Genomic DNA, 21,298 nt, shown 5'->3' with positions numbered 1-21,298 from the left:
GCGATAATCTCTGGTCCTTCTCAGCCATCAGCAAGGAATTAAAGCGACAAAAAACAGGAGAACAAAATTTAAACTATCGATCGATCTAACAATCGAGTCTAGCACTTACTTTCTCTCGCAGATCTCGCGATTCGCAGCTGCCAGATCTGTGCTCTTCAGCGACACACTGCCACCTTTAATTGCCGTGCTGTGCCACCAAACTACTACTCTGCCACGGTCACCAATTTCTTCTTTTCCCTCTTGGACATTTTCTGGAGTTTCTTGAGGTTGGTCACCTTCTGGAGCTTCAACCCCGACTTCTTCACGTTTTCCTCCTTCCTCTTCTTGTACTCCTCCAGCCTCTTTCGCTTGTCCACCTTGTTGGCCCGGATTTGCTCCTTGAGCTGCTGCTTGCGCTCCCGGAACTCCGCCGCGATGCGCTTGGCCTTGGCGCGCTCCTCCAGGCTGCTGCCCTTGACGCTCACCCGCAGCGCCGACGCGCGGCACGTCTTCACCTCCTTCCACTTGCGCCCCGACACCTTCCCCGCGATCACGCCGTCATAGCTAGGCTTACCGTAGACGGGCCTGGAATCTCCCTCATCCATCGCCTGCCGCTTCTCCTCCTGCCGCTGCTCCTCCACATCCATCGCCGCCTGGTCTGCATCGCGCTTGCGCTTCTTGTTCTTGGCGCCGCCTAGCCCCTCGTCGAGGAATCGAAAATCCAAAGGCGCCGCCGCCGCCATGGCTCCAAGAATGCCCTCCCTCGCTCGCGGGGGACAAAACCCTAAATTAAAAGATGCTCTGTATATTCTCCCACTTTACCAGCCCTAATGGAGTTTGAATTAAGAATATTCCGCCAAAAAGTTTTAAGACCCAAACCCTAAAATAGGTTCTCTGTATTTAGGGTTAGGGAAAACGAAAAGAAGGTTTTAGGAGCTTATGGACAAAGAAGACGAAGCCAAACGGGCGTTCATTCAAACGCGCGCGTCTTGTTGATCGCCAGCCGTCGGATGCGGCATCGGACGGCCAGGTGGGCTCTTCGCTGTGGGCCGTCAAATGGCCGCTAGAATCCGACGGTGTTTCTGAGGAAGGGAAGCGCGGTGGCAATTCCGAGGCGTTGGCGGCCGTCGGATGAAGCGAATGGACGGCATCGGCGGCCCCAAGCCGGCCTTGATGCAAGGCAACATGTAATGTGTGTGCTGTGTGGGTGTGTCTTGTGTGATATTAATTTCTATCAATCTTGTTCTCAAATGTTTGCCTTCTTCTCTTCCCTTTCTTCTTCCTCTTCTTTCCCCGTCGATCGATCGATCCATCGTTTCTGATCGCTGGAATTCGAATCGCTTCGATCGCCTGAGAGCCAGGTCTTGCTTTTGCGTATAAATTCTTGCGCGGTCGCGCGAATTCTTTTTTCTTCTCATCGCGGCTTCTTGGCGAGGAGCTCCGGAGATCCAATTGCAATGCGTACTAGCGCGCGAATCGCCCCTTGAAAAAGGAAACGATCACACTCTTCTTGTCAAGGAACAAAAAAACGTGAGGATCAAATCGATGGCGCTTCTCTTTGCTTGGAGTTTTCCTTCTTCTTTGCTCTACTCCCTCGACGATCTCATCGTTTTGTGATCGATTGATCATTTTCTAAGAAATTTCCTTGTGTTTTTTTCTCTCCAGGGGATTGACAGCAATGGGCAGCGTTGCTGTAGCGCCCAGCGATTTGATGGGTCCAGCTTGGCTCAAACCACTGCTCCAAGCGGCCTTCTTCGAGCCCTGCTCGATCCACAGCTCCGCCGAATCGAGCAAATGCGAGTGCAATCTCTTCTGCCTCGACTGCGCCAAGAATCCACTCTGCTCCGCTTGCACGTCCTACCATCGAGCTCACCGAATCGTCCAGGTAAGAAAATTCCTCCTCCCTCCATTTGAATGCCCAGAAACGTGTCCTCCCCTGTTCTTGGTGTTCTTGGTGCTTTTTACGTGATCCTGGGATTTGCTTAGCAAAATCGCGCTCGTGGGTTTTCTCGCCGCTGCTTAGCGCACATAGAACAGCCTGCATTGATCGCAATTTCACTCCCAGCCACGATTTGAGTTCCGGAATTCCAAAATTCCCCTTTTGATCGCGCGATCGATCAAAACAATGAGATGATGAGTGCTGATAAACGAACAAAGTGAAAGAGCTCTCATCTTGATTCCAATTGGAACAAGCCATGATCAATTTTTCCTTCTAATCCCTTCCCTCGTTTCAATTCTTCCATAGCTTCGTTGCATCGTTTCTTTGCTTTTCAATTCTTCCATAGCTTCGTTTCAGTTCTTCCATAGCTTTGTTGCACAGCGTTTCTTCGTTTCCTTGCTTCTTTCTTTGCAAACTTTATAAAGCTCGCGATCAAAACTCTCTCCTTTTTCTTTTTTTGCTTCTTTTCGCTGCCATGCAGATCCGGAGGTCATCGTACCACGACGTAATTCGCGTGTCGGAGATCCAAAAGTGTCTCGACTTGAGCGGTGTCCAATCCTACATTATCAACAGCGCTCGCGTTGTCTTCCTCAACCAGCGGCCGCAGCCACGCCACGCAAAGGGAGTCACAAACACCTGTGAGATTTGCGATCGAAGCTTGCTCGATACCTTCAAGTTTTGCTCGCTCGGCTGCAAGGTATTATGTTTCCCTGTCTTCGTCTCATCGGTTATCCCGCTGATGCTCTCCCCACCTTTGCTTCTAGTTGGAGTGGATCCAGAGGCACTACAAAAGCGCAAAGGACACTGTTAGCAAGCCGCAAGCGACCCAACAACAGCAAAGACAAGCGACCACGGCTCAAGGCCAAAAGAGAAAAACGAGGAGCTCCTCCAGCAAAAGACCACTTACCAGATTGCCTTCCGCTCGTGATGAACAGGAACACGAGCAGCAACTTCTTCTCCAGAACAGCATCGAAGAGGACGAGGAACTTTCGCCAGACGGCAGCACTGTTTCTAACAATTCAATGTCGTCACCAATGGCTGTTGCTGCTGCTGCTGCTGAGGACGAACCAAAAGAAACTGTCAACAGTATCAATTCCATCTCACCACAAACACCCCCCAGGAGGTGCTCCTCCAGGAGTGCCAAGAGAAGGAAAGGAGTTCCGCATAGATCTCCCCTCTGATCGATCAAAAACTTATAAACAAACATCTGCTTAAAGCTCACAGATAAGATACTCTGTACACTATAAGATCGATCAAACAAATAAGAAAAATAAGAATGAAAGCAACGTCTTACTGATGAATACTGTAGGTAGCCCAGTCGTGACTGGGTTATTGGCCCCTCTGAATATTTCTCGTGATTTCTACAGCTCCCGGACCGCCGAATGCCGGCGGTTTCTATCTGTGTGCATTCTACTGTACAAACAATTTCCGAGGGCGAAAATGGGGTCCCGGTCAAGGTACCTCACAAAAAATATTTTCTCCTTCAAAGGTCGTCAACATCCGGAAGTGGCATCTTCCAAAAGTTCCAAGAATTGAAATCCTCCTGCACAAACAGGAAACACATCCATGAGATGGCGCCTTAACAGAAGAAGCGTTAAATCAGCTTACCCGCTCCGTCAAATTTACGGGAGGGAACATATCATTCACGAGCTTGTGAAGCGAGGTGTACGACTTCAGGTCCAAGATGTTATTTACAATTACTTCCCCCTGAAATGCAGAGTTGAGATCAAGGAAAAGACGATGGGAGCCGTACCTTGGGATTTATAATGAAAATCTTCCCCTTCGGTATCCCAACTTTCAAATAGCTAATTTCGTCCGTGTCCCTGTTACCGAATCCCGCATAAAACGGTTGACATTCGGGGGGAAACAAAGCTCTAATATCCTGAGCGTAAAGGAGCATGCATCAGTACATATTGATAACGAGGAAAAGCAAAGGTGAAAGACTAACCTCAAGGCATCCAATTTTGAACTCGTGAGGAGCTCGGCGTATAACTGTACACGAGAGGAGAAGCGCCAGCAATCGTTAGCACTAAATGTAAGACAACAATACCTTCTCTATAGAGTGAAGGAAACAAGCCGTCAGGAGAGATGACTACTGGTCCATCTGGAAGGGCCTCGCCATCCTACAAATTTCAAAACAGACAATTAGCGCCGGGATAATCAAATAAAAATGCTTCTTCTCGTACCTGTTTTAAGTTCACCAAAAACTGCCGTGTGAGGTATGCCTGTGAAATGGCTCTCGCGCTAAGAAATATAAGCTCGTAGCCATTATCCTGCAGCAATATTCTCATAAGAAACTCGTAGGAAAATCCACAGGATTGATACAAACCTTGATGGCAGAGAAAAGACGTGTAACTCCAGTTTGTGTCCAGTCCCTGCCGACCAAAGGCATGACCTGCCCAAGCACATCGGACCTGCAGTCAAAAATCACCAAGTTTCTAGCCGTGGTATCAAAGACAAGACTTACTTTGTAATAGTCCCATCCACGTCCGATATTACAACTTTAGTGTTCCATTTCCACAAGTAAATGCGAGCATCCACCTGAACCAGACAAGGCAGAAAAAAACATCAGTAAGAAACGAACAAGAGCAAAACACCACTACCTACCTGTTGCTTGCCGAGAACACGAGTGGTAAACGTGAATGTTATCTTGTTTCTGCCCGGTTTCAATTTGAGCGACGCCAGCTGCTCGGAAGTGGGAATGAGCGTCTTATTAGACGTTAGCTTCCAAGAGGTCCAGTAGCCGTTTCTTATGAGCCCAGTAGCAATCGAGTTGTGCAACGCTGCTTCCGTCGCGACAATCTTCTGCTCTGAGATCTCGATCGCCGACTCCGGACCAGCCTTCAAGCTGGTGCTCTCGCTCACTTGCAGCATCTGCTTCTCAAGGACTTGAACAGGTGCTGATTGAATCTCCTGAAGCTGTACTTGCTTTTGTGGGGTTTCGTCGTGCTCGGCCACCACCACGTGGCCATCGACGCTCATGAGTACAACTTCGGCGCTGGAAAGGTCTACCTTACTGTTTACAATACTTTCTTTTCCTGTAACGGCCACCACCTCTCCCTCGTCAGCTTTGCCCTTGGAGGTGGTAGAGTCCAGCTTTGGCTTCGAAGAGCCACCCCCCCAGACCCACCACCCCCAAGTTCGTCTCTCAACATTGCTATCAAGCGCTGCTTTCAGCTTCTGTGCTCCTGCTGCTGATCCCGCTGCTTCTGCCGCAGCAGTCGCATCGGCCGATGGAGTTTCCTGTTCAATGCGGGCCTTGTCCAACACTCCATCCTTTTGCTTTAACTCCCCAGCTTCATCATCGGAAGGCTCGGTAATGATCGCGTCTATCGACGTGGTCTCCACTTTATCCGGCGAGCTTTTCTTCTCGTCTTCAGTTCCGGCCCCATTCGAGCTGACAACCTGTTCTTCTGCTACCTCGGTCACTTTAACAGGTATCACATCAGTCGATGCGTTTTCCTGTTCCTCCGAGACCTTAGACGACGAGCTCCCCCCAAAGCCGGTCAAAATCTTATCCGAGCTTGTCGCCAAGTCGGTGGCTTCCTGCACTGCTTCCTTGAAAGTAGTCGATGCAATCTCCTGCTCATCGGGTACCTCAGATATTACTTTATCCTTGAAAGTAGTCGATGCAATCTCCTGCTCATCGGGTACCTCAGATATTACTTTATCCTTGAAAGTAGTCGATGCAATCTCCTGCTCATCGGATATCACTTTTTCCTTGGAAGTAGTCGATGCAATCTCCTGCTCATCGGGTAACTCAGATATCACTTCTTCCTTCGATGCAATCTCCTGCACATCGGGCACCTCAGATATCAAGGTCCCCGCAATGTCTTGAACGGAATTGGTTACCTCCACCACGGTCGCTTCACCACCCTTCCGAATCCCTTCACTCAGGGCCTCGGAGTGAGGCGAACCTTCCTCACTGACAAGCTTCATATCTAACCCAGCCACCTCTTTCTCCAACTCCATAGCTTTCTTTTGCACCTCTTCCTTTGAAGTTCCTGTTATGACGTAGCTCCTATCAACAGCCCGCGTGACCTCGTAAGAATTCATCACGTAGTCGCCGTTCCTCGAGCTCAGCGACGTCACAGATATCTGCTCTTCCTTCTTCTCAGCTTGATCAACTTCCAAAACGTCGGGAGAGGAAACTTCTCCATTCTCGGCATGCCCTTCCTTCGTCTCAGCTTGATCAACTTCCGAAACGTCGGGAGAAGAAACTTCTCCATTCTCAGCATGCCCTTCCTTCTTCTCAGCTTGATCAACTTCCAAAACGTCGGGAGAAGAAACCTCTCCATTCTCGGCATGCCCTCCCTTCTTCTCAGCTTGGTCAACTTCCAAAACGTCGGGAGAAGAGGCATGCACCTCTCCATTTTCCACCGGCTTCCCCGCGACTCTCTCAATCGCCATCAGCGCGGTGTTTGCAAAAAGAGCCGCCGCTGGTGTCGTCGTCGTCGCCCCCGACGAGGCAATCCCCAAAGCCTCCTCCTGAAGCTCGAGTAAATTCGTCCGAGCTCCATCTTCATGAGGCTTCGCCACCCCGCCTAAACTATCACTACTGGTCGCTCCCGAAAACTCCAATTCCAAGCTCTCGCTGGAATTCAAAACCACTACTTCCTCTACATCGCTCGCCGAATCGTTTCCATCCCCGCCAATCCCTTGATCCACCAACTTGTGATACTCGAGAGCCAATTCATGCCCCTCGTCCCCGGACGAAGGCCCGCTTGGGGGAGAAAAAGGCTGCTTCTCATCGTCGTCGGATGCATCCTCGAGGAAGTAAGCCTCTCCCTTGTGATCCAGATACATGTGAAAGCTCGCATCTACATCGTTGACACCCACCGTCACAGTCTTCTCCCTGCGCTTGAGAACCCCCTGGAATTTTCCAAACTTGACATACCATGGCGTGGATTTGAAACTCCCGTCTGGCTGCTCCACGACCACGATATCGACCGCGCCTCCAAAGGGATGGAATGGCCCCGAGACTGTGTAGACGCCCTGTGAGATGTAGCTGCTCAAGCGCCCCACCGTGGTGTACATTCTGATGCTCTCCCGGGATCGAAACTCATCTAACCCTTGATCTCTAGCTCATTCCACAGCGAAATTCTCAGCTCTTTTCGCGATCGCGGCGCTCACCTCAGCGGAGATTGCGAATGCTGGCCTCAGATCGGGAAGAGCATGCGCCTGACGCTGGAATTGGTCGCTCCCGATCAATCACCCCACCAAAAACCCTAACCACGAACTCTACCCAAATCCTTATAGGCTCTAAAAGGGCCAAAGGCAAACGGCCACAAATAGGCCACGTGGACGGTTAAACCCTTGCATGATTTCGTATACCTTTAGAACTGTGATCCATTCCTTTGTTTAGCAAGTCAAAGAAAGTTCCAGAATAGATTAGAAGTGTTCCATTCTAGCAGCTATAATTTGAGACCGCGAGAAATCCCGCGACGATTCACCGTCGAGGAAGCATCTTCTAAACTTTGCTTGCGTGAAGCTATCAGCAGGTAGCGTGAAGTCATCAGAGACGTCAAGCACCTAGAAAACGAGATAGAACTCTTGATGAGCTCGAGAATACCAAGAAGAACTGAAAAGGAAAAGCTTGCCTGTAGAAGATGATGCAACGAGCACAGCACTTCGATGTCTTCTTCGGTAGCCGAGCCTTCCGTTTCTCTGGCGGAAAGCCACAGCAATCCTGCTTGCAAGAGCTTTCGCAATCCATAGCTCAAGATCACTTGACTCCTGCAAACACAAAACTTTGTCACAAAACTTGTAACAAACAAGAAAAACATTGAGAGCTTCGAACCTGAAGCAAAGAACTCCTTTGCTATATAGTGTCGGAGTCTCCACAGTACTGCAAGTGAGTACTCGGTGGCGGTGGCGCGCGGCAGCAACGAAACGAGATGAGATAAACAGGCCATAGCGTTGCTACAAACTTACCGGACTCTCTCGAGTCGGACAGCGTAGTTTAAATCTGCGCAGTGTAGAGAGACCAGCTTGATCCATGAGATATAACGATCCCAGAAGCCGCAAAGGCGGCTCCAAATCTCCACACCGGCAACCCCATCGCCGTGAAAACTCTCGGTCGACGACGGAGACGGATCAAAGTGGCTACGACCACCGCTTTGAGAGTGTTTCTGGAGCTCGACTGCAAGAGTATCTGCACGCTTTGCAAACGCAGCGCTTAGAACCTCGTAAAAAACACACCAGTCCGAGAGCGTGACTTTGCGTATCAATGGACAGAGCACCGACGAGCTGAATTTCCCGTGCGGTTGTCCATCTCGCCACCATGCCTCGATCGCTTCGATGAAAATCTCGTAGCCTCTTCTCGAATATGTATAGCGAGCACTGATCCGGAACGATGAGATGCTGTGCTTGAGTTCTAGCCACCTTGAAGGAAAAAGATGGAAGAAAAACGATTTTTTTTTTTTTAGCAAGGAGAAAGGAGAAAACATACCTGGGTAATTCGCTGGTGCTCGAAGCTTTCAAGGTGAGAAATCTCTCCCAGAGACAATCCGATGAGCACAGAAGGTACCACCGTTTGCAAACTTGCCGCGAGGCCGATAAGTCGGTCACTTCCAAGAAAGTAAAGATTTTGAGAAGAACCTCGTCTGGAATTTCGGAAGCAGGGCTCCCAGCGACCAGAAGCGCCCCGCTCGACTTGGATCTCTGCCTGGCAGAGGAAGATTTCTTGGAATCGCCTCCAAAATGCCTCACCACCGCCGTCTGGCGCTTGGAATCCGTGTGCATATCGATTCCCCAGCCGGGAAATGAAAATGTGATCCCTGGATTTGAAGGAGATGCGCTGCTGGTGCTGCAAACCTCTATGGCGCTCGCGCTCCGGCCCAGCATTGTGTCCAAGAGCTCGTCGAGCTCGTCCTCCTCCATCCCTAAAAGAATGAAGAACCCTAAAATTGAAATTTAGGGTTTATGGATTCGGCCGTGTGCGAGACGTGCGGCAACGTGGGACTCCAGAAGGGAGGCGATGGATTCCACTACTGTACTGCCTGTGGCACGCAATCCCAGAATTTCATGGAGGAGGATTTGGGGGATTTCGATGGGACGCTAGGGCAGGACGCCACTGGAAGGCGAACATTCGCCTATGCACGGCATCACAATGTGGAGCGCCAAGAACAGGAGGAGCAGCTCCGCAAGCTCAACGAGATGCTGCGAGGAGCCACGGGGGATTTGGATCGAAATATCGACGATCCGGCCGCGGCCAGGGCGAGGGAGGAGGCATTGCTGCGCGCGATGTCGCAGAGGCATGGCGAGGAGGAGGCGGCGCTGGAGAGGATGAGGGATTCTCTCGCCTCGCAATTCGTCACGGCGGACAAGGTCCACATCTGGTCGGGATCGCAGCAGATGTATGATGTTTCGGAGCTGCCCGATCGCCTCGCCGCGCACATCCGCGAGTACTACGTCCAGGGCTTGCAGACGATCATCCAGCTCCAGTGCGAGTCTCTTGTGGAGAATTTCGGGGTGAGTCCTTTGATCTGCCGCATCGTTGGGCCGATCTGGCTGCGCTTCGTGGCTTCCACGCGGGTGTTTGAACGAGAATGGGCGAGCGAGGCTATTCTTTTGGCCGATGCCCGGAGTCTCAAGGAGAAGGCCAAGAAGCTCAAGCTCAAGAAGGAAAGCTCCACTCTTCCGGCACCAGAGAAGATCGAGGTAAGCATTTCTCGATCTTTTCTCACAAAATTTTCGTTTGAAGGAAGAAAGCTTTCAGTTGTTCTAGGCAAAAAATGGTGGTGGTGGCACCAACAAGAGCAAGCACGCTAAGCCCAGGAGAAAGAAGAAAGCCAAAAGACTCGACAAAGTTCCATTCACGCAAACTGGATTGAAGATGTCGAGGGTATGGACGGACTCTCTCAAGCGTCGGCTTCCTCTCCGGATTACTCTGGCGATGGTGTTCTTGGCGTGCTACGTAATCCGCGAGCCTGTTCTTGCCACTGATATCTCGACTTGGGCCGGGCAAGGATCGCTGCCTTACTTGACGGCGTTTCTCAGCATGCAACCCAAGCGTTTCTCCGGGCCCGACTTGAAAGCCATTCACGTCGCCGAGCTCGATCCAAGGAATTTGTTCCGGCCACTGTTCTTGAGCAACGCCAGCATGATCGAGCTGCTGGCCGCTCACGTCGCAAGTCGTCTGGAACTCGAGCTACCTACGGTGAACTTCCAGGCCATCTCACTCAGTCTGCTGAAGAAACTGGGGATTGGGAAAGATGAAGTTATGGGCATTTTGGAGCGGCTATACCAGTGGTATACTCCGGATGGACTTTGGCTCTCGGCTCGGAAGCGAGCGTTTCCAACGTCTGCCTATGTCACCGCTATGTTGATCGTGGCGCTCAAGATCTTGTACAACGTATATGGCAACGCGGTGAGCATCTTGTATTGGCCAGCCTTTTTGGAGCGCCTCGACGTGACAAGCACTCGCCGAGCAAATTTTCAGGATCAGCTGGAAACCATTGAGAAAGAGTTGCTGGAGGACGCTCTAAGACCAGGTACGCGTCGATCTCTTTTGGTTTCTGGAATTGTCATTCATTCGCGAGTGTTTTTGTTTTGCAGAGGCGGAACTCAAGGACTATCTGAACTACTGCCAAGAAAAAGTTTTCGCGGGGACGAGAAACCCCCCTGACGAAGAAATGCTATACGATCATTTCTGGGAATGTTTCGAGAAGCTCTCGCTGAAAGTAAGTCTGTTAGTTATGTCATTCTCCACTGTCCTTCGTCCTTTTTATAATTCGTGTTTGTTCAGGATCCCATCAGCGAAGCTGGTGATGACGATCCCAAGCAACAGAAAGAGGAAGAAGTGACAACGACACAGCACCGTAACATCTCCGAAAGCGACGAGCTGACGCTTGGAAGCGGTGCGTGGTCGAGAGCTCCAAGCATCCAGAAACAAAAGTCGGGATCATCAAGGGAGTTACTTGACAACGATCGAAACAAGGATCTCCAAGAGCAAGAACTCGGCGAGATCGTCACTCCAGCAGCAGCGGTGGAATTGGAGGAAGTTACATCGGAGAACCGGGAGCTCCGACGCATCCAGCAGGCCAAAAACAAGCTCCTCGACTCCATCTCTCACGAGCTCCAAGCTTGCGGCTTCAAGCTCGTCCCGAGCAGCTTACCAAACGGGATTGGATCGGCAGCGGCATACTCTTACGCGATTTTTCCACTGCTGGACCACTTACGGAAATCCACCAAGTACGTATATGGCGATTACTTCGTCCTTCTCTACGCTTTCTCCAAGATCACGAAGATCAAGCCCAACGTCATCCATAAGTGTGTCCAGTTCATAGAGGCCGACCTCTGGAGGATAGAACAAAGAGTAGAACGCTATGTAGATAGATTTAATGAAAATAGACGGTGACGATTGAGCTATGCCATGTGGGTCGGAATGGAGAGCTGAGCTGGCACGGAATGTCCATGGGGTTTGCCGTACCTGCCGTACGCCCAAGAGGGAGTGTGAGGGATGACTAGTTCCTCCCTCTGTGCGCGCATTGGTGTGTGGCGTTGGACGCCTTGTCTCTTCCTTTCGATCTCTGGGCGCGCCATAGCGATTTCTTAGCGGCTTCGATCGGCGAAGCGCGAGCCAATCTTTCCAGGTGATTGTCGACCCGGCGGCGTGGACGCGACGGAATCAGGGTCTACTGTAGGAATTCCAGGCGATCTCGCTCAACGGCGAGAAAGATCCAATGCGGTGCTAGGTCATCTGGATTCTCTCGAGCGGGAGGGATGGAAGGGCGAGATTACTTGCGGCAACCCATCCAGCTGACCGAGGCGGTGAAGCGCGCGACAGAGGAGGCCGATTCGTTCAAGCAGGAATGCAGCGACATTGGCACCACAGTGGAGAAGATCGGGAAATTGCTCCGCAAGGCCGCGCGGCTCTCCACGAATCCCGCGGGCGCGTTCTACGAGCATCCTACCCGGCGGATGATGGACGAGGCAAAGAAGACGATGGAGAAGACGCTGGCGCTGGTAAGGAAGTGTAAGAAGGGCGGCGTTCTCAAGCGCGTCATCACCATCACGTCCGCCACGGATTTCCAGAAGATCAATCGCCTGCTGCTCAGCACCACGGAAGATCTCAACTGGCTGCTCACGATCTCGTCCGGCCGCGACGACTTGGGTGGAATGCCCCCGATTGCTGCCAACGATCCCATCCTGGCTATGATCTGGCAGCAAATCGCCCGGGTCCAGGCAGGAATTGCGGAAGACAAGGCTGATGCCGCGAGCACGCTAGCGTCGCTAGCGCAGGACAACGAGAGAAATGGGAAGATCATCATCGACGAGGGTGGCCTGCCTCCTCTCATGAAGCTACTCCAGGAAGGCACCCCGGCTGGGCAGGAGAACGCCGCGAAAGCTCTGGGAGAGCTAGCTCGCGACCAGCAGCGAGCCCAAGAGATCGTCAAGGCCGGGGCGATCCAAGCTTTCGTCCACGTCCTCTCGGTGGCGCCGGTGAAAGTCCAGACGCAAGCGGCTCGAGCGATAGCGGCGATTGTTTCGCACGACACGGACGCTCGCAGCGCGTTTGGGAACGCGCAGGGGATCCGGCTGCTGGTGGCGCTCATCAACGACACCATCGATGAGACGTCCAAGACGAGCATGCACACGGTGGTGAAGACGAGGATGGCGCAGCAGAGCCGGTCTTTGGGATCTCCCGGGAAGCCATGGCACGAGGAAGGTGGCGGTGGCGGTGGCGGGCAGCAGCATTCGGAAGACAAGCCTTCGGGCCGGGTGGCGTCGCTGGGGACGACGACGAGAGCTCCGAATTCTCACGCACGGACGCACAGCTCCGAGAACGGGAAGTCCTACTACCACGGCTCCTCGCTGCGGGAGAAGCGCGAGCGCGAGCACGAAGACCCGGAGGTGATCTACCAGATGAGAGCCGAGGTGCTGCGAGCGCTCTGGAAGCTGGCCACCAACAACATCAAGAACTGCAAGAGCATCACGGACACACGGGCGCTGCTGTGCTTCGCCAAGCTCATGGAGAAGGAAGGCGAGGTCCAGAAGAACGCGGTGATGGCGGTGTGTGAGATCGCGGCGGTGGCGGAGCACGACCAGGAGCTCCGGCGGGCGGCCTTCAAGATGACATCCCCGGCGGTGAGAGCGGTGATCGAGCAGCTGCTCAAGGTGATCCAGTCCGACGATCCCGACGTCCAGATCCCGGCGATGAGAGCCATCGGGTGCCTGGCCAGGATCTTTCCAAGCAAGGAGACGCACATCGTCAAGCCCATCACGGACCAGCTCGCGAGGGAGATCACGGTGGCGTCGGAGGCGGCGGCGGCGCTGCTCAAGTTCACGGTGGCGGAGAACTATCTCAAGGATCAACACTCGAGGAGTATCCTCGAGGCGAATGGCGCGAGCCATCTCGTCCAGCTTACGTATTTCCCAGAGTCGGCGTATCAACCGGTGGTGCTGCTGTGCAACCTCACGATCAATGCGGGCGATCACCCGGCGCTCAAGTCGCCGGACGTGCTCAAGGCGATGGAGGCGGCGTCGCGGAGCTCGCTCATGCAAATCCCCGCGGTGCGCGAGATCTTGCCCAAGGCGATCGAGCACTTGGAGCTGTTCAAGGCGGGCGAGGATGGAGCGCAGCCGGTGGATGAATTCGACAACTTTTGATTGCGGGATCGAGGTGGGATTCTTTTTGAATTCTTTCGAGATCGATTGATCGATCGGCTCGATCTCAAGACAATCGATGGGAAACTATTAGGGTTCTTCGCGAGAACGATAAGGGTAAGATCGAATATGCTAGAATAGTTTTCAAAAATTAGGGTTTACAATGCTCGAGAGAACTAGGGCATGGGAAATCCACCCACATTCTCTGCGGATCCGGGCATTTCCTTGAGGCGTCCGGCTGCGGTGCCATTGCCCGCGGATCGCAAGGCGGCCTTCGATCGCATCCTCCGCGAGGAGGAGCTCCAGCACAAGCTCCAGATCCAGCAGCAGCAGCTCAAGCGACCGATCCACAGGCACCAGCAGCAGCAGCGCAAGAGCCAGGAGATTCGTGGGGATCGACCCAACCGAAAGCCCAAGAAGAAGAAATCAATCAACAAAGAAGAGGTTTCATCGAGGCAAGATCCCCAAGAACGAGAGCTAGACGATGAAGAAGAAAGAGAAGGTGATCTTGCGAGAGATTTGGAGGGGAAGCTGGATGGGCTGGTGTGCGGGGACATCAAGAAGGACTCAGCGATCTACGCGCCAATTCTCCGGTCGTGCGGGAAAGATCTCCGCCTGGGCACTTGCGTCCACGATCACATCCGCCGGAGCGGCCATGGTAGCGACAGTTTCTTGGGAAATCTTCTTGTCCAGATGTATGGAAACATCGGCCGCGTGGATCTTGCGCACTCCTGCTTCGATCAGATCCCATTCAAGAACGTTTTTTCGTGGAACATGATGATCGCGGCATTTTCCCGCAATGGGCATCCCCGCGAGGCAATCGCCTTGTTCCGGGAGATGATCCACGCCGGCGCCAGGGCGGACAAGATCACTTTCCTGGCGGCGCTGGATTCCTGCGCGGCGATGGCCGCTCTGGATCGCGCCCACGAGATCCACGCCCTGATCGCGGAGCTGGGGCTCGATCGCGACCTTGCCATCGCGAATTCTCTCGTGAACGCCTATGGCAAATGCGGTAGCGCGCGCGATGCCAGGGCCGTTTTCGATCGAATCGCCGGCGAGGGCGACATCGTGTCGTGGAACTCGGCGCTCGCGGCCTGCGATCACGTCAGCGAGGCCATAGATCTCTTCCACCGGATGGATTGCGAGGGGATCAAGCCCAACAGGGTGACATTCGTGGCGGTGATGGGCAGCGGCGCCGCGGCGGAGGAGCTACTCCAGCGGCTCCGCCACGCCGTACAGGGGCCCGATGTGGTTGTAGCCACGGGGCTCATCCAGTTGTACGGCCGGCTGGGAAGAGCCGGCGATGCCAGAGAGATATTCGATGGCATAGTTTCTTCAAAGAAAGACGTCGTGCTGTGGACGGCGATGTTGGCGGCATTCGCGCGAAACGGTCAAGGGAGGCCAGCGCTCGAGATTTTCAGAGAAATGGATCTGGAAGGCGTGACGCCCAACAAGATCACGATGCTCGCGGCGCTGGAAGCGTGTTCTTGCCTGGGATCTCTGGCAATTGCCAAAGCCGTGCATAGTACTCTCGATCATCAGAGCTTGGATCTGCAAAACGGGAGCATTGGAATGTTTGGGCGGTGCGGGAGCGTGGAAGCGGCCAGGGAGATCTTCGACGCGATGGAGAGCCAGAGGAACTTGGTCTCCTACACAGCGATGGTCGCAGCGTATGCCCAGAACGGGCATTTTGGCGATGCCGAGGGGCTTTTCAGATCGATGCAGCTCCAAGGCCATGCTCCAGACGAGGTGAGCTTTACGTGCCTCTTGTTTGCATTTAGCCACGCGGGGCTTCTCCAGCAAGGCTGGGAACACTTGGTGAGCATGAAGGCCGACTATGGGATTAGTCCATCGCCGCAACACTATGGTTGTATGCTTGATCTTCTAGCCCGAAGAGGATACCCTAAAATTCAAATTCAAATATGAGCATATGCTCTGGATTAGGGTTCTCACACTAACTTTAAAATTTCTTTTAGGTTTCTAAAAGGATAAAGTAAATTATTAAAGATTAATTCGGTCGCTTTAAGGTTTTTGAAAATAAATTAAAGAATATTACTGGAATATTCGCAACGTGTAGGAATATTCGCACGGGCTAGCTTAGAAAATTCATTGAAAGATTTGCGTGGACGGTGGAAAGCGGCAAGCGGGGGCAAGTGACCGCGTTTTCGTTTTGTGAGCCGCGTCAAGCAGGGAATCCCTCCCAGGGCTCCCGGATCTGTGAGTATCACCGGCAACGTGCTTGATTGATCCAGTCCAGGGCATTCCTTCCGCGCAGGAGCTCGCTAGCTCGCCATGGCAGTGATCCGATATTTGGGGCGCCAGTCGTCCATGGCGCCGGAGGGATCCGGCGAGTCAAGAACAGCGGACAATAGCGGCGACATGGAGAGCGGCGCTGGGGATGACGATGCCTCGCGCGATGTGATCCAGCTGCTGTGGAGCGCCTCGCTGGGCGATGTGGCTGGAGTGAGAGCGCTTCTCGGCAAGGGCATGGATGTGAATAGCACGGATTTCGATAGCAGGACCGCGCTTCATGTGGCGGCTTGCGAGGGGAAGAAAGAGACTGTGGAGCTTCTCATCGCCGAGGGAGCTGATGTAAATGCGAGAGATCGATGGGGAAGCACTGTAAGATCTTACTGTCCTTTTCTTCCTCTTTGTTTCTTTCTTGTCATGAAACTCTTTTTTTGGTTCGCTTTTATCGCAGCCTCTGGCGGATGCTGAGCACTATAAATGCGATGAAGTGTCGCAAATTCTACTCGCCCACGGTGCGCAATTGCCAGTAAGCTCTTTTGCTCTTTGCGTTTTCTCTCGCGAATTCACTCACCACCTGCATTGGAATTCACAGGATACTTCTCCGATGAGAGTTTCCAATTCCTACAGTGTTCCCGAGTATGAAATCGATCGAGAGGAGCTCTCAGTGTCAAGCGAGGTATTTTGTCTCATTTTTTAACTATAGACTAAAGTGCGTTGCGTTTGGTTGGCAGGATTCCTTCACGATTGGAAAGTGGCGAGGAACCAAAGTTTTTGTAAAAGTCATCTCGATCGACACGAAAACAGGAGATGACAAGCTGTACGTATTAGATCCCTGTACTTTGCTTATCCTGCTTTTGATCCAACGCTTTTCAGAAAGGAGTTTATCAACGAGCTCTCTCTAGCCTTGATGCTTCGGCACCCGAATGTGGTCCAGTTTCTCGGTGCTGTTACACAGAGCATTCCCGTCATGCTTGTGATGGAGCATCTCCCAAAGGTTTATACTCGTTTTCATTTGGCGATAGATATTCTGAGAACATTTTCTTTCCGCAAAGCAGGGAGATCTCCAATCATACATGAAGAAGAAAGGAAAGCCCCTCAAGCCCAAGAAGGCGCTCAAATTCGCCTTGGACATTGCGAGGTGATCTTAGCATTGTGTCGATCTAAGTTATCAGCTTTTCTTTCTTATACGCTCTGTTCGTGCAGGGGATTGAACTATGTGCATGAGTTTAAACCGGAGCCTGTCATTCACAGCAACTTGAAGCCCAGGTTCATCTCGACCATTTGCTTTCCGACACATGATCTTAATATTTCTCACTCCAACTAAGGTATCAGTAACTTGTTGCGTGACAAGGCAGGGCATTTGAAAATCACGGACTTCGCATTCACAAAGTATGCATTCAATGACCGGCAATTTGTTCCAGATTCTGGTACGAGTAACTTAAAAGATGCATTGAAGTCGTGAATAGTTTTTCTACTTATGTCAGGGCGATACATGGCACCTGAGCTGTATCGTTGTGAAGACTATGACAGCAAAGTGGACGTCTTCTCGTTTGCATTGATTGTCCAAGAGGTATGCTTTGTTACTTGTTCAAGGAGCTGAAGTTTTTGAGCTTCCAGATGATGGAAGGAGTTCCTCCATTTCCTAAACTCGGTGAAGAAGAAGTTGCTAAGAGCTATGCGGACGGAAAGAGACCGCCTTTCAAGATTAAACCAAGATACTATCCTGAAGGCCTCAAAGAGTAAGTCGGTTTTTTGTGCTTTTCCCTTCGATTGCATCCTGAAGTGATCAAAGTTATGCCTTTTGTGTAGTTTAATTGAGGAATGTTGGCACGATGATCCTAGAAAAAGACCCTCTTTCAGAACAATCTGCAAGGAAGTCGAGAAAATCCGGATTGAGTACAACAGCGACACGTTTAAAGCGTGTGTCACGAAGGTCAGATACTCAAGGTTTTGCTGTAGATAGGCATCCATTTTTTGCTAGTTTCTGTCTGTGTATTCGACTTGATTTAACTGTCAACCAGATAAATAACAAAGCTTTGGATGCCAAGGTACCAAAGCCAGATTTTGACAAGAAGTGATAGAGGAGGTATCGATCAACTACGTAGTCGAAGACAGACCAGATGTGAAAAAGTCGAGCTGCAAGGGCAGCACTGTGAATTGTCCTTGTTTGGAATAGCTTTGATAACTTCACAATGCCATATAAAAAAAATAATGCTTACGTCCAGATAGTCTCTTGGTTTGATCTTGAAAGGTGGAGGATATCTCTTGGACTAACAATGTAAATGCCAAGATGTTCACTTTTGCTATACAGCACGATCACAACACAAATAATTACTTATCATATCAAGAATGCAAAATCCATGATAAACATATGCTGCCAAATTTTACATTGAATATGATGTGCAGTATACTTGTTAAAGCTAGAAAATCAGTCTTCGCATCTGTAAAACAAGGAGGCATTCAGTTTTTAGTGAGGAGGAAAAGGTACGCCTTACCGCAGCGATATAGTCGTCGATTACGTTAGACACAGGATCATGCGAAGTCCCTCTCAAGTGCTTTGCAACGTCGTCCAAGCCCACCGCAATCTCCTCCATCGCACCCCCGAGGAAGGAGTGCGTCCGCGGCGTAAACCCCTGGATCTGCCATGGCAGCAGAATCCACACAAATTTCCACTTGCATGCCTTTGCTGCTGCTGGCGTCCAAATGTTGTCACCGGGCAACCTATGAACAAGATCATCACTTCCGTAAGCATATGAACCAGCCGATATCCTTCCCAGTGTTATTTCTTCCCCGGGTTCCCGAGAGCTGCCTTTTTTCACCACAAAGTCTACTAACGGTAGACTGGTGTCTGCTTCTGGAGCGTACGCCTTTACCCCCGACACTCTGCCGTCGATCTTGTCGCAAAAGAGCTCCAGCGGCTGATACTGTCTCGAGCGCGTCAAGCGCTGAGGAAAGATAGGCGTATCTTCGAATGCCCCGATGATTAGCTTTTTGAGCAGCCACTCGAACCGGTCTGTATTCCCATGCACGTCCCTCAGTGAATCATACACAGCATTGCATAACACAGGTTCACACTTATGCAGCAGCTTCCTTCGTTGCAGGCACGTCCAGTAAATGTCCCTGGCGTAGTCCGAGACGGGGTGAAGCACCCACTTGGAATCCCGAACGAGGAAACGGATGTCGATATCGGAGCAGTGCCCCGTGTTTGCCTGCAGTCCAAAGCTCACGAACCGCGCGAACCGGCTAGTGTCCTCGCAGCTGGCAATCGTCGTCCGCATCTTCGCCACCCATTCTTTTTGCATGAACCCACGCACTGCTGCTCGCCAGTCCAACAATTGTGAGCCAGATGACGATGACGATGAGGATCCTTTGTTGTTGGCTTGCATGATGGATTCCACAAAGTACCACACGAAGAGCGGGAGGCCACCTGTGACGCACATCACCCGTCGAAGCAGCTCTTCATCAATTCTCTTGATGTCCAGCCACTTCCCAAGGTACTGGAGTGTCTCGTCGGGACTGAAAACGTTGTAGAACTCGGTTGGATCGTTAAACATGTGCCGCGCCTGCGAGCTGGAACAGTTCACGCACTTGAGAAAGGTTGTCATCCTTAGCAGCTCCACCATGCGGCGGTGGACTTCGCCATTGCCAAGCTCTATTTCCTCCCACCGGTCAACCACGAGGACCGGGCGGTTAAACATCAAAAACGATCCCACATGCTGCCAGCTGCGAAGATCGAGAATCACCCGCATCCTGCCCTCGTCGTCCGCATAGGCTAGCAGCAGGGCCCGAATCACAAGCTCCAGAGCGGCGGACGGGCTGGTGGGCACCTCGTCGTGGAATAAGAGCGCGACGATGCGATGGGTCTCCTGGAGGCCGCTTTGGTAGTGCTCACAGACGGCCATGGCTAAAAGGTGAGACTTTCCCCCCAGGCTACCAGTGAGCACCAAGTCTTTGTAATTGAAGCACCGGCGGAGCATACCTGTAATGAGAGCCACGGACGGCCGGCCTAGGCAGCAGAAAGAGGGGCGCGAGTCGAGGAGCTCCGGCCATGGGACAGCTTCGTGCCAGCCTCGGCTGAAGTCCGTGTAGCGGCCGCTAAGAGCACTATGAAGCTGCTTAGCGTCAACCTCCATTAGGTAGAACCCTAAATGTATTTTGATACCAACGGAAATAGGTGTGGATCCGGCTGGCTTTTTCAGCACCAAGAAATGGATGAGTTTCTTCAAGCCAAGAATTTCAATCTGTGGGCCAAAAAGACCTGCTATACTATACTGCCTCTTCTCATGTCCTCGATTGCAGAGTGTATGGAGGCTATTGTAAAAGACCAACAGCAGATGGCAGTTTCAATGTTTCGGGGTGGCGATATGATCGCAAACTTGAAGATGAACATCTTCTATTGTCAGGATGTGAGCAGTCACAGTTCCTGTGCACTGGTGTGGCAAACGTCAAGCAATATGGAGCGATTTGCGCCTTGTTATACGGGATGGAGCTGGCGTTTATCATCCTGTATCGAGTTATCCAAGGGACTTGTATTCACTGCTCAGTGAATCAGAATGGTGTTCTGCAATGCATTGTCAAATGTCCTGGAGGATCAGCTGAAGAACAAGAGCCACATGCAATGGCTGGTTGAAAGGGTGATGATTGACCTGTAACACAACACTAAAATTTTAAGATGATATTTATTGCAACTCTATAAAATATTAATTTATAGTAATTTAAGATCTCATATTCATACCAAATTTACAAACTAAACAAATTAAACTGAAATTGAAAAAACTATATTATAAATATAAAAATTTTCATTATTAAAAATGTGTTTTTTAAAAAATATTAATTTAATAATTTAGAAAATTAAATATTATAAATAAAGTTTAACTATTTTATTTTATTATAACTATTACTACTATTAATATAAAACTATTTTAAATTTATTATATATGGTGTACTTATGAATGGGTGTTTTGATTATTTGAATATTTTATTAATTTTAGAGTTGCAAACACAATATTACTTTAAAAAAGATAAAGATAAATCATGGCTATGAGTAAAACTTGGGATATTTAGTATTTAAGAAAAAATAAAAAATTTCACTAAAAAATTTATATTGTGATATGAATTTATAGACACTAATATATTTATGTTTTTCTAGGAAAAAAAATTAATTTTAGCATTAAATCAAGTTTTATTCTTAAATGAAATAAAAACTCAGTGAGTTGGTTTTCATTTATCTAATTTTATAAATAAATTGTAGGTTTGATAGATAAAATTATGAAAGAAATATAATAACTACAAACTTTATAAGTTTTTTAAATTTTTTAAAAAACACTTTATATGAATAAACTTGGATTTAGGCTCCATCTTTTACTTGGAATTTTTTTGAAAAAGTATACTAAAATCCAAGTATAATTTAAAAGTAGATTAAAACTATAAAAATCAATAAATAACTTGAAAGACTATTAAAATAAACTACACTTATTATGTGCTTTTGTCTTTAGTTATGTAATTATCAAGGGCTTATTC

General features: G+C 50.5%; 9 protein-coding genes across 13 annotated transcripts; 5 read left to right on the top strand and 4 right to left on the bottom strand.

The window, feature by feature from the left end:
- Positions 1-203: 203 nt before the first annotated feature.
- Positions 204-722, bottom strand: LOC112350510 (rRNA-processing protein CGR1-like). The gene has a single exon (XM_024686839.1). It carries the CDS (start codon positions 720-722, stop codon positions 204-206), a length of 519 nt encoding a protein of 172 aa, XP_024542607.1.
- Positions 723-1,110: 388 nt separating this feature from the next.
- On the top strand, positions 1,111-3,152 carry LOC9633938. The gene is made up of 4 exons (XM_002981882.2): positions 1,111-1,166; positions 1,645-1,864; positions 2,400-2,615; positions 2,683-3,152. The coding sequence occupies exons 1-4, from the start codon at positions 1,111-1,113 to the stop codon at positions 3,097-3,099; spliced, it is 909 nt and encodes a 302-aa protein (XP_002981928.2). The 3' UTR covers positions 3,100-3,152.
- A 5-nt stretch (positions 3,153-3,157) lies between these two features.
- On the bottom strand, positions 3,158-7,137 carry LOC9633937 (phosphatidate phosphatase PAH1). Of its 4 annotated transcripts, none has more exons than XM_024686988.1 (10): positions 5,612-7,137; positions 4,526-5,554; positions 4,386-4,459; positions 4,248-4,332; positions 4,105-4,191; positions 3,969-4,041; positions 3,867-3,910; positions 3,672-3,800; positions 3,527-3,625; positions 3,158-3,461 (listed from the first exon to the last, which is right to left on the bottom strand). In XM_024686988.1, exons 1-10 carry the CDS (start codon positions 6,953-6,955, stop codon positions 3,402-3,404), a joined length of 3,024 nt encoding a protein of 1,007 aa, XP_024542756.1. In that variant the 5' UTR covers positions 6,956-7,137; the 3' UTR covers positions 3,158-3,401. The 4 variants fall into 4 exon arrangements, with proteins under 4 accessions (XP_024542756.1, XP_024542757.1, XP_024542758.1 ...); XM_024686989.1 differs by having other exon boundaries at positions 4,526-5,710; positions 5,771-7,137; XM_024686990.1 differs by having other exon boundaries at positions 4,526-6,025; positions 6,164-7,137.
- A 112-nt stretch (positions 7,138-7,249) lies between these two features.
- On the bottom strand, positions 7,250-8,849 carry LOC9634548. The gene is made up of 5 exons (XM_002981775.2): positions 8,370-8,849; positions 7,853-8,302; positions 7,719-7,766; positions 7,519-7,654; positions 7,250-7,450 (listed from the first exon to the last, which is right to left on the bottom strand). The coding sequence occupies exons 1-5, from the start codon at positions 8,798-8,800 to the stop codon at positions 7,310-7,312; spliced, it is 1,206 nt and encodes a 401-aa protein (XP_002981821.2). The 5' UTR covers positions 8,801-8,849; the 3' UTR covers positions 7,250-7,309.
- LOC9634547 (TATA box-binding protein-associated factor RNA polymerase I subunit B) lies at positions 8,802-11,290 on the top strand. The gene is made up of 4 exons (XM_024686961.1): positions 8,802-9,580; positions 9,648-10,413; positions 10,478-10,602; positions 10,668-11,290. Exons 1-4 carry the CDS (start codon positions 8,843-8,845, stop codon positions 11,277-11,279), a joined length of 2,241 nt encoding a protein of 746 aa, XP_024542729.1. The 5' UTR covers positions 8,802-8,842; the 3' UTR covers positions 11,280-11,290.
- Positions 11,291-11,355: 65 nt separating this feature from the next.
- Positions 11,356-13,637, top strand: LOC9634546. Its single transcript, XM_002981880.2, has one exon. The coding sequence runs from the start codon at positions 11,645-11,647 to the stop codon at positions 13,529-13,531; it is 1,887 nt and encodes a 628-aa protein (XP_002981926.1). The 5' UTR covers positions 11,356-11,644; the 3' UTR covers positions 13,532-13,637.
- Positions 13,638-13,711: 74 nt separating this feature from the next.
- Positions 13,712-15,771, top strand: LOC112350509 (pentatricopeptide repeat-containing protein At4g19191, mitochondrial-like). The gene is made up of 2 exons (XM_024686838.1): positions 13,712-15,346; positions 15,625-15,771. Exons 1-2 carry the CDS (start codon positions 13,712-13,714, stop codon positions 15,769-15,771), a joined length of 1,782 nt encoding a protein of 593 aa, XP_024542606.1.
- LOC9633935 (integrin-linked protein kinase 1) lies at positions 15,647-17,852 on the top strand. 2 transcript variants are annotated; one of them, XM_024686997.1, is made up of 12 exons: positions 15,647-15,745; positions 15,804-16,150; positions 16,230-16,304; positions 16,371-16,454; positions 16,510-16,595; positions 16,652-16,772; positions 16,834-16,916; positions 16,982-17,044; positions 17,111-17,205; positions 17,263-17,348; positions 17,396-17,517; positions 17,588-17,852. In XM_024686997.1, the coding sequence occupies exons 2-12, from the start codon at positions 15,821-15,823 to the stop codon at positions 17,739-17,741; spliced, it is 1,299 nt and encodes a 432-aa protein (XP_024542765.1). In that variant the 5' UTR covers positions 15,647-15,745; positions 15,804-15,820; the 3' UTR covers positions 17,742-17,852. The 2 variants fall into 2 exon arrangements, with proteins under 2 accessions (XP_024542765.1, XP_024542764.1); XM_024686996.1 differs by having other exon boundaries at positions 15,647-16,150.
- LOC9633934 lies at positions 17,732-19,911 on the bottom strand. The gene is made up of 2 exons (XM_002981774.2): positions 18,274-19,911; positions 17,732-18,219 (listed from the first exon to the last, which is right to left on the bottom strand). The coding sequence occupies exons 1-2, from the start codon at positions 19,909-19,911 to the stop codon at positions 18,199-18,201; spliced, it is 1,659 nt and encodes a 552-aa protein (XP_002981820.1). The 3' UTR covers positions 17,732-18,198.
- Between the last annotated feature and the right edge of the window lie 1,387 nt (positions 19,912-21,298).

Source organism: Selaginella moellendorffii, unplaced genomic scaffold, assembly GCF_000143415.4.
Source record: "Selaginella moellendorffii unplaced genomic scaffold, v1.0 SELMOscaffold_51, whole genome shotgun sequence".
Taxonomy (NCBI): Eukaryota; Viridiplantae; Streptophyta; class Lycopodiopsida; order Selaginellales; family Selaginellaceae; genus Selaginella; species Selaginella moellendorffii.
Note: the sequence above shows the minus strand (reverse complement) of the source record. Positions and strands in the feature narration are given on the sequence as shown.

What these genes read in the sequence shown, in the direction of transcription:
- LOC112350510 (XM_024686839.1), bottom strand. Translation starts at nt 722, where the DNA reads ATGGCGGCGGCGGCGCCTTTGGATTTTCGATTCCTCGACGAGGGGCTA.
- LOC9633938 (XM_002981882.2), top strand. Translation starts at nt 1,111, where the DNA reads ATGAAGCGAATGGACGGCATCGGCGGCCCCAAGCCGGCCTTGATGCAA. An exon ending in GAGCTCACCGAATCGTCCAG is followed by an intron (nt 1,865 to 2,399) that starts GTAAGAAAATTC and finishes GCTGCCATGCAG; the next exon opens with ATCCGGAGGTCATCGTACCA. An exon ending in TTTGCTCGCTCGGCTGCAAG is followed by an intron (nt 2,616 to 2,682) that starts GTATTATGTTTC and finishes CTTTGCTTCTAG; the next exon opens with TTGGAGTGGATCCAGAGGCA.
- LOC9633937 (XM_002981776.2), bottom strand. Translation starts at nt 6,955, where the DNA reads ATGTACACCACGGTGGGGCGCTTGAGCAGCTACATCTCACAGGGCGTC. An exon ending in GTGGATGGGACTATTACAAA is followed by an intron (nt 4,333 to 4,385) that starts GTAAGTCTTGTC and finishes TTTTGACTGCAG; the next exon opens with GTCCGATGTGCTTGGGCAGG. An exon ending in TCCTTCACTCTATAGAGAAG is followed by an intron (nt 3,911 to 3,968) that starts GTATTGTTGTCT and finishes TCTCGTGTACAG; the next exon opens with TTATACGCCGAGCTCCTCAC.
- LOC9634548 (XM_002981775.2), bottom strand. Translation starts at nt 8,800, where the DNA reads ATGGAGGAGGACGAGCTCGACGAGCTCTTGGACACAATGCTGGGCCGG. An exon ending in AGCACCAGCGAATTACCCAG is followed by an intron (nt 8,303 to 8,369) that starts GTATGTTTTCTC and finishes TTTTCCTTCAAG; the next exon opens with GTGGCTAGAACTCAAGCACA. An exon ending in GTCCGACTCGAGAGAGTCCG is followed by an intron (nt 7,767 to 7,852) that starts GTAAGTTTGTAG and finishes ACTCACTTGCAG; the next exon opens with TACTGTGGAGACTCCGACAC.
- LOC9634547 (XM_024686961.1), top strand. Translation starts at nt 8,843, where the DNA reads ATGGATTCGGCCGTGTGCGAGACGTGCGGCAACGTGGGACTCCAGAAG. An exon ending in GGAGGACGCTCTAAGACCAG is followed by an intron (nt 10,414 to 10,477) that starts GTACGCGTCGAT and finishes TTTGTTTTGCAG; the next exon opens with AGGCGGAACTCAAGGACTAT. An exon ending in TCGAGAAGCTCTCGCTGAAA is followed by an intron (nt 10,603 to 10,667) that starts GTAAGTCTGTTA and finishes GTGTTTGTTCAG; the next exon opens with GATCCCATCAGCGAAGCTGG.
- LOC9634546 (XM_002981880.2), top strand. Translation starts at nt 11,645, where the DNA reads ATGGAAGGGCGAGATTACTTGCGGCAACCCATCCAGCTGACCGAGGCG.
- LOC112350509 (XM_024686838.1), top strand. Translation starts at nt 13,712, where the DNA reads ATGGGAAATCCACCCACATTCTCTGCGGATCCGGGCATTTCCTTGAGG. An exon ending in AGCAAGGCTGGGAACACTTG is followed by an intron (nt 15,347 to 15,624) that starts GTGAGCATGAAG and finishes CGCACGGGCTAG; the next exon opens with CTTAGAAAATTCATTGAAAG.
- LOC9633935 (XM_024686997.1), top strand. Translation starts at nt 15,821, where the DNA reads ATGGCAGTGATCCGATATTTGGGGCGCCAGTCGTCCATGGCGCCGGAG. An exon ending in GAGATCGATGGGGAAGCACT is followed by an intron (nt 16,151 to 16,229) that starts GTAAGATCTTAC and finishes CTTTTATCGCAG; the next exon opens with CCTCTGGCGGATGCTGAGCA. An exon ending in TTCGCCTTGGACATTGCGAG is followed by an intron (nt 16,917 to 16,981) that starts GTGATCTTAGCA and finishes CTGTTCGTGCAG; the next exon opens with GGGATTGAACTATGTGCATG.
- LOC9633934 (XM_002981774.2), bottom strand. Translation starts at nt 19,911, where the DNA reads ATGGAGGTTGACGCTAAGCAGCTTCATAGTGCTCTTAGCGGCCGCTAC. An exon ending in TCGACGACTATATCGCTGCG is followed by an intron (nt 18,220 to 18,273) that starts GTAAGGCGTACC and finishes CTTGTTTTACAG; the next exon opens with ATGCGAAGACTGATTTTCTA.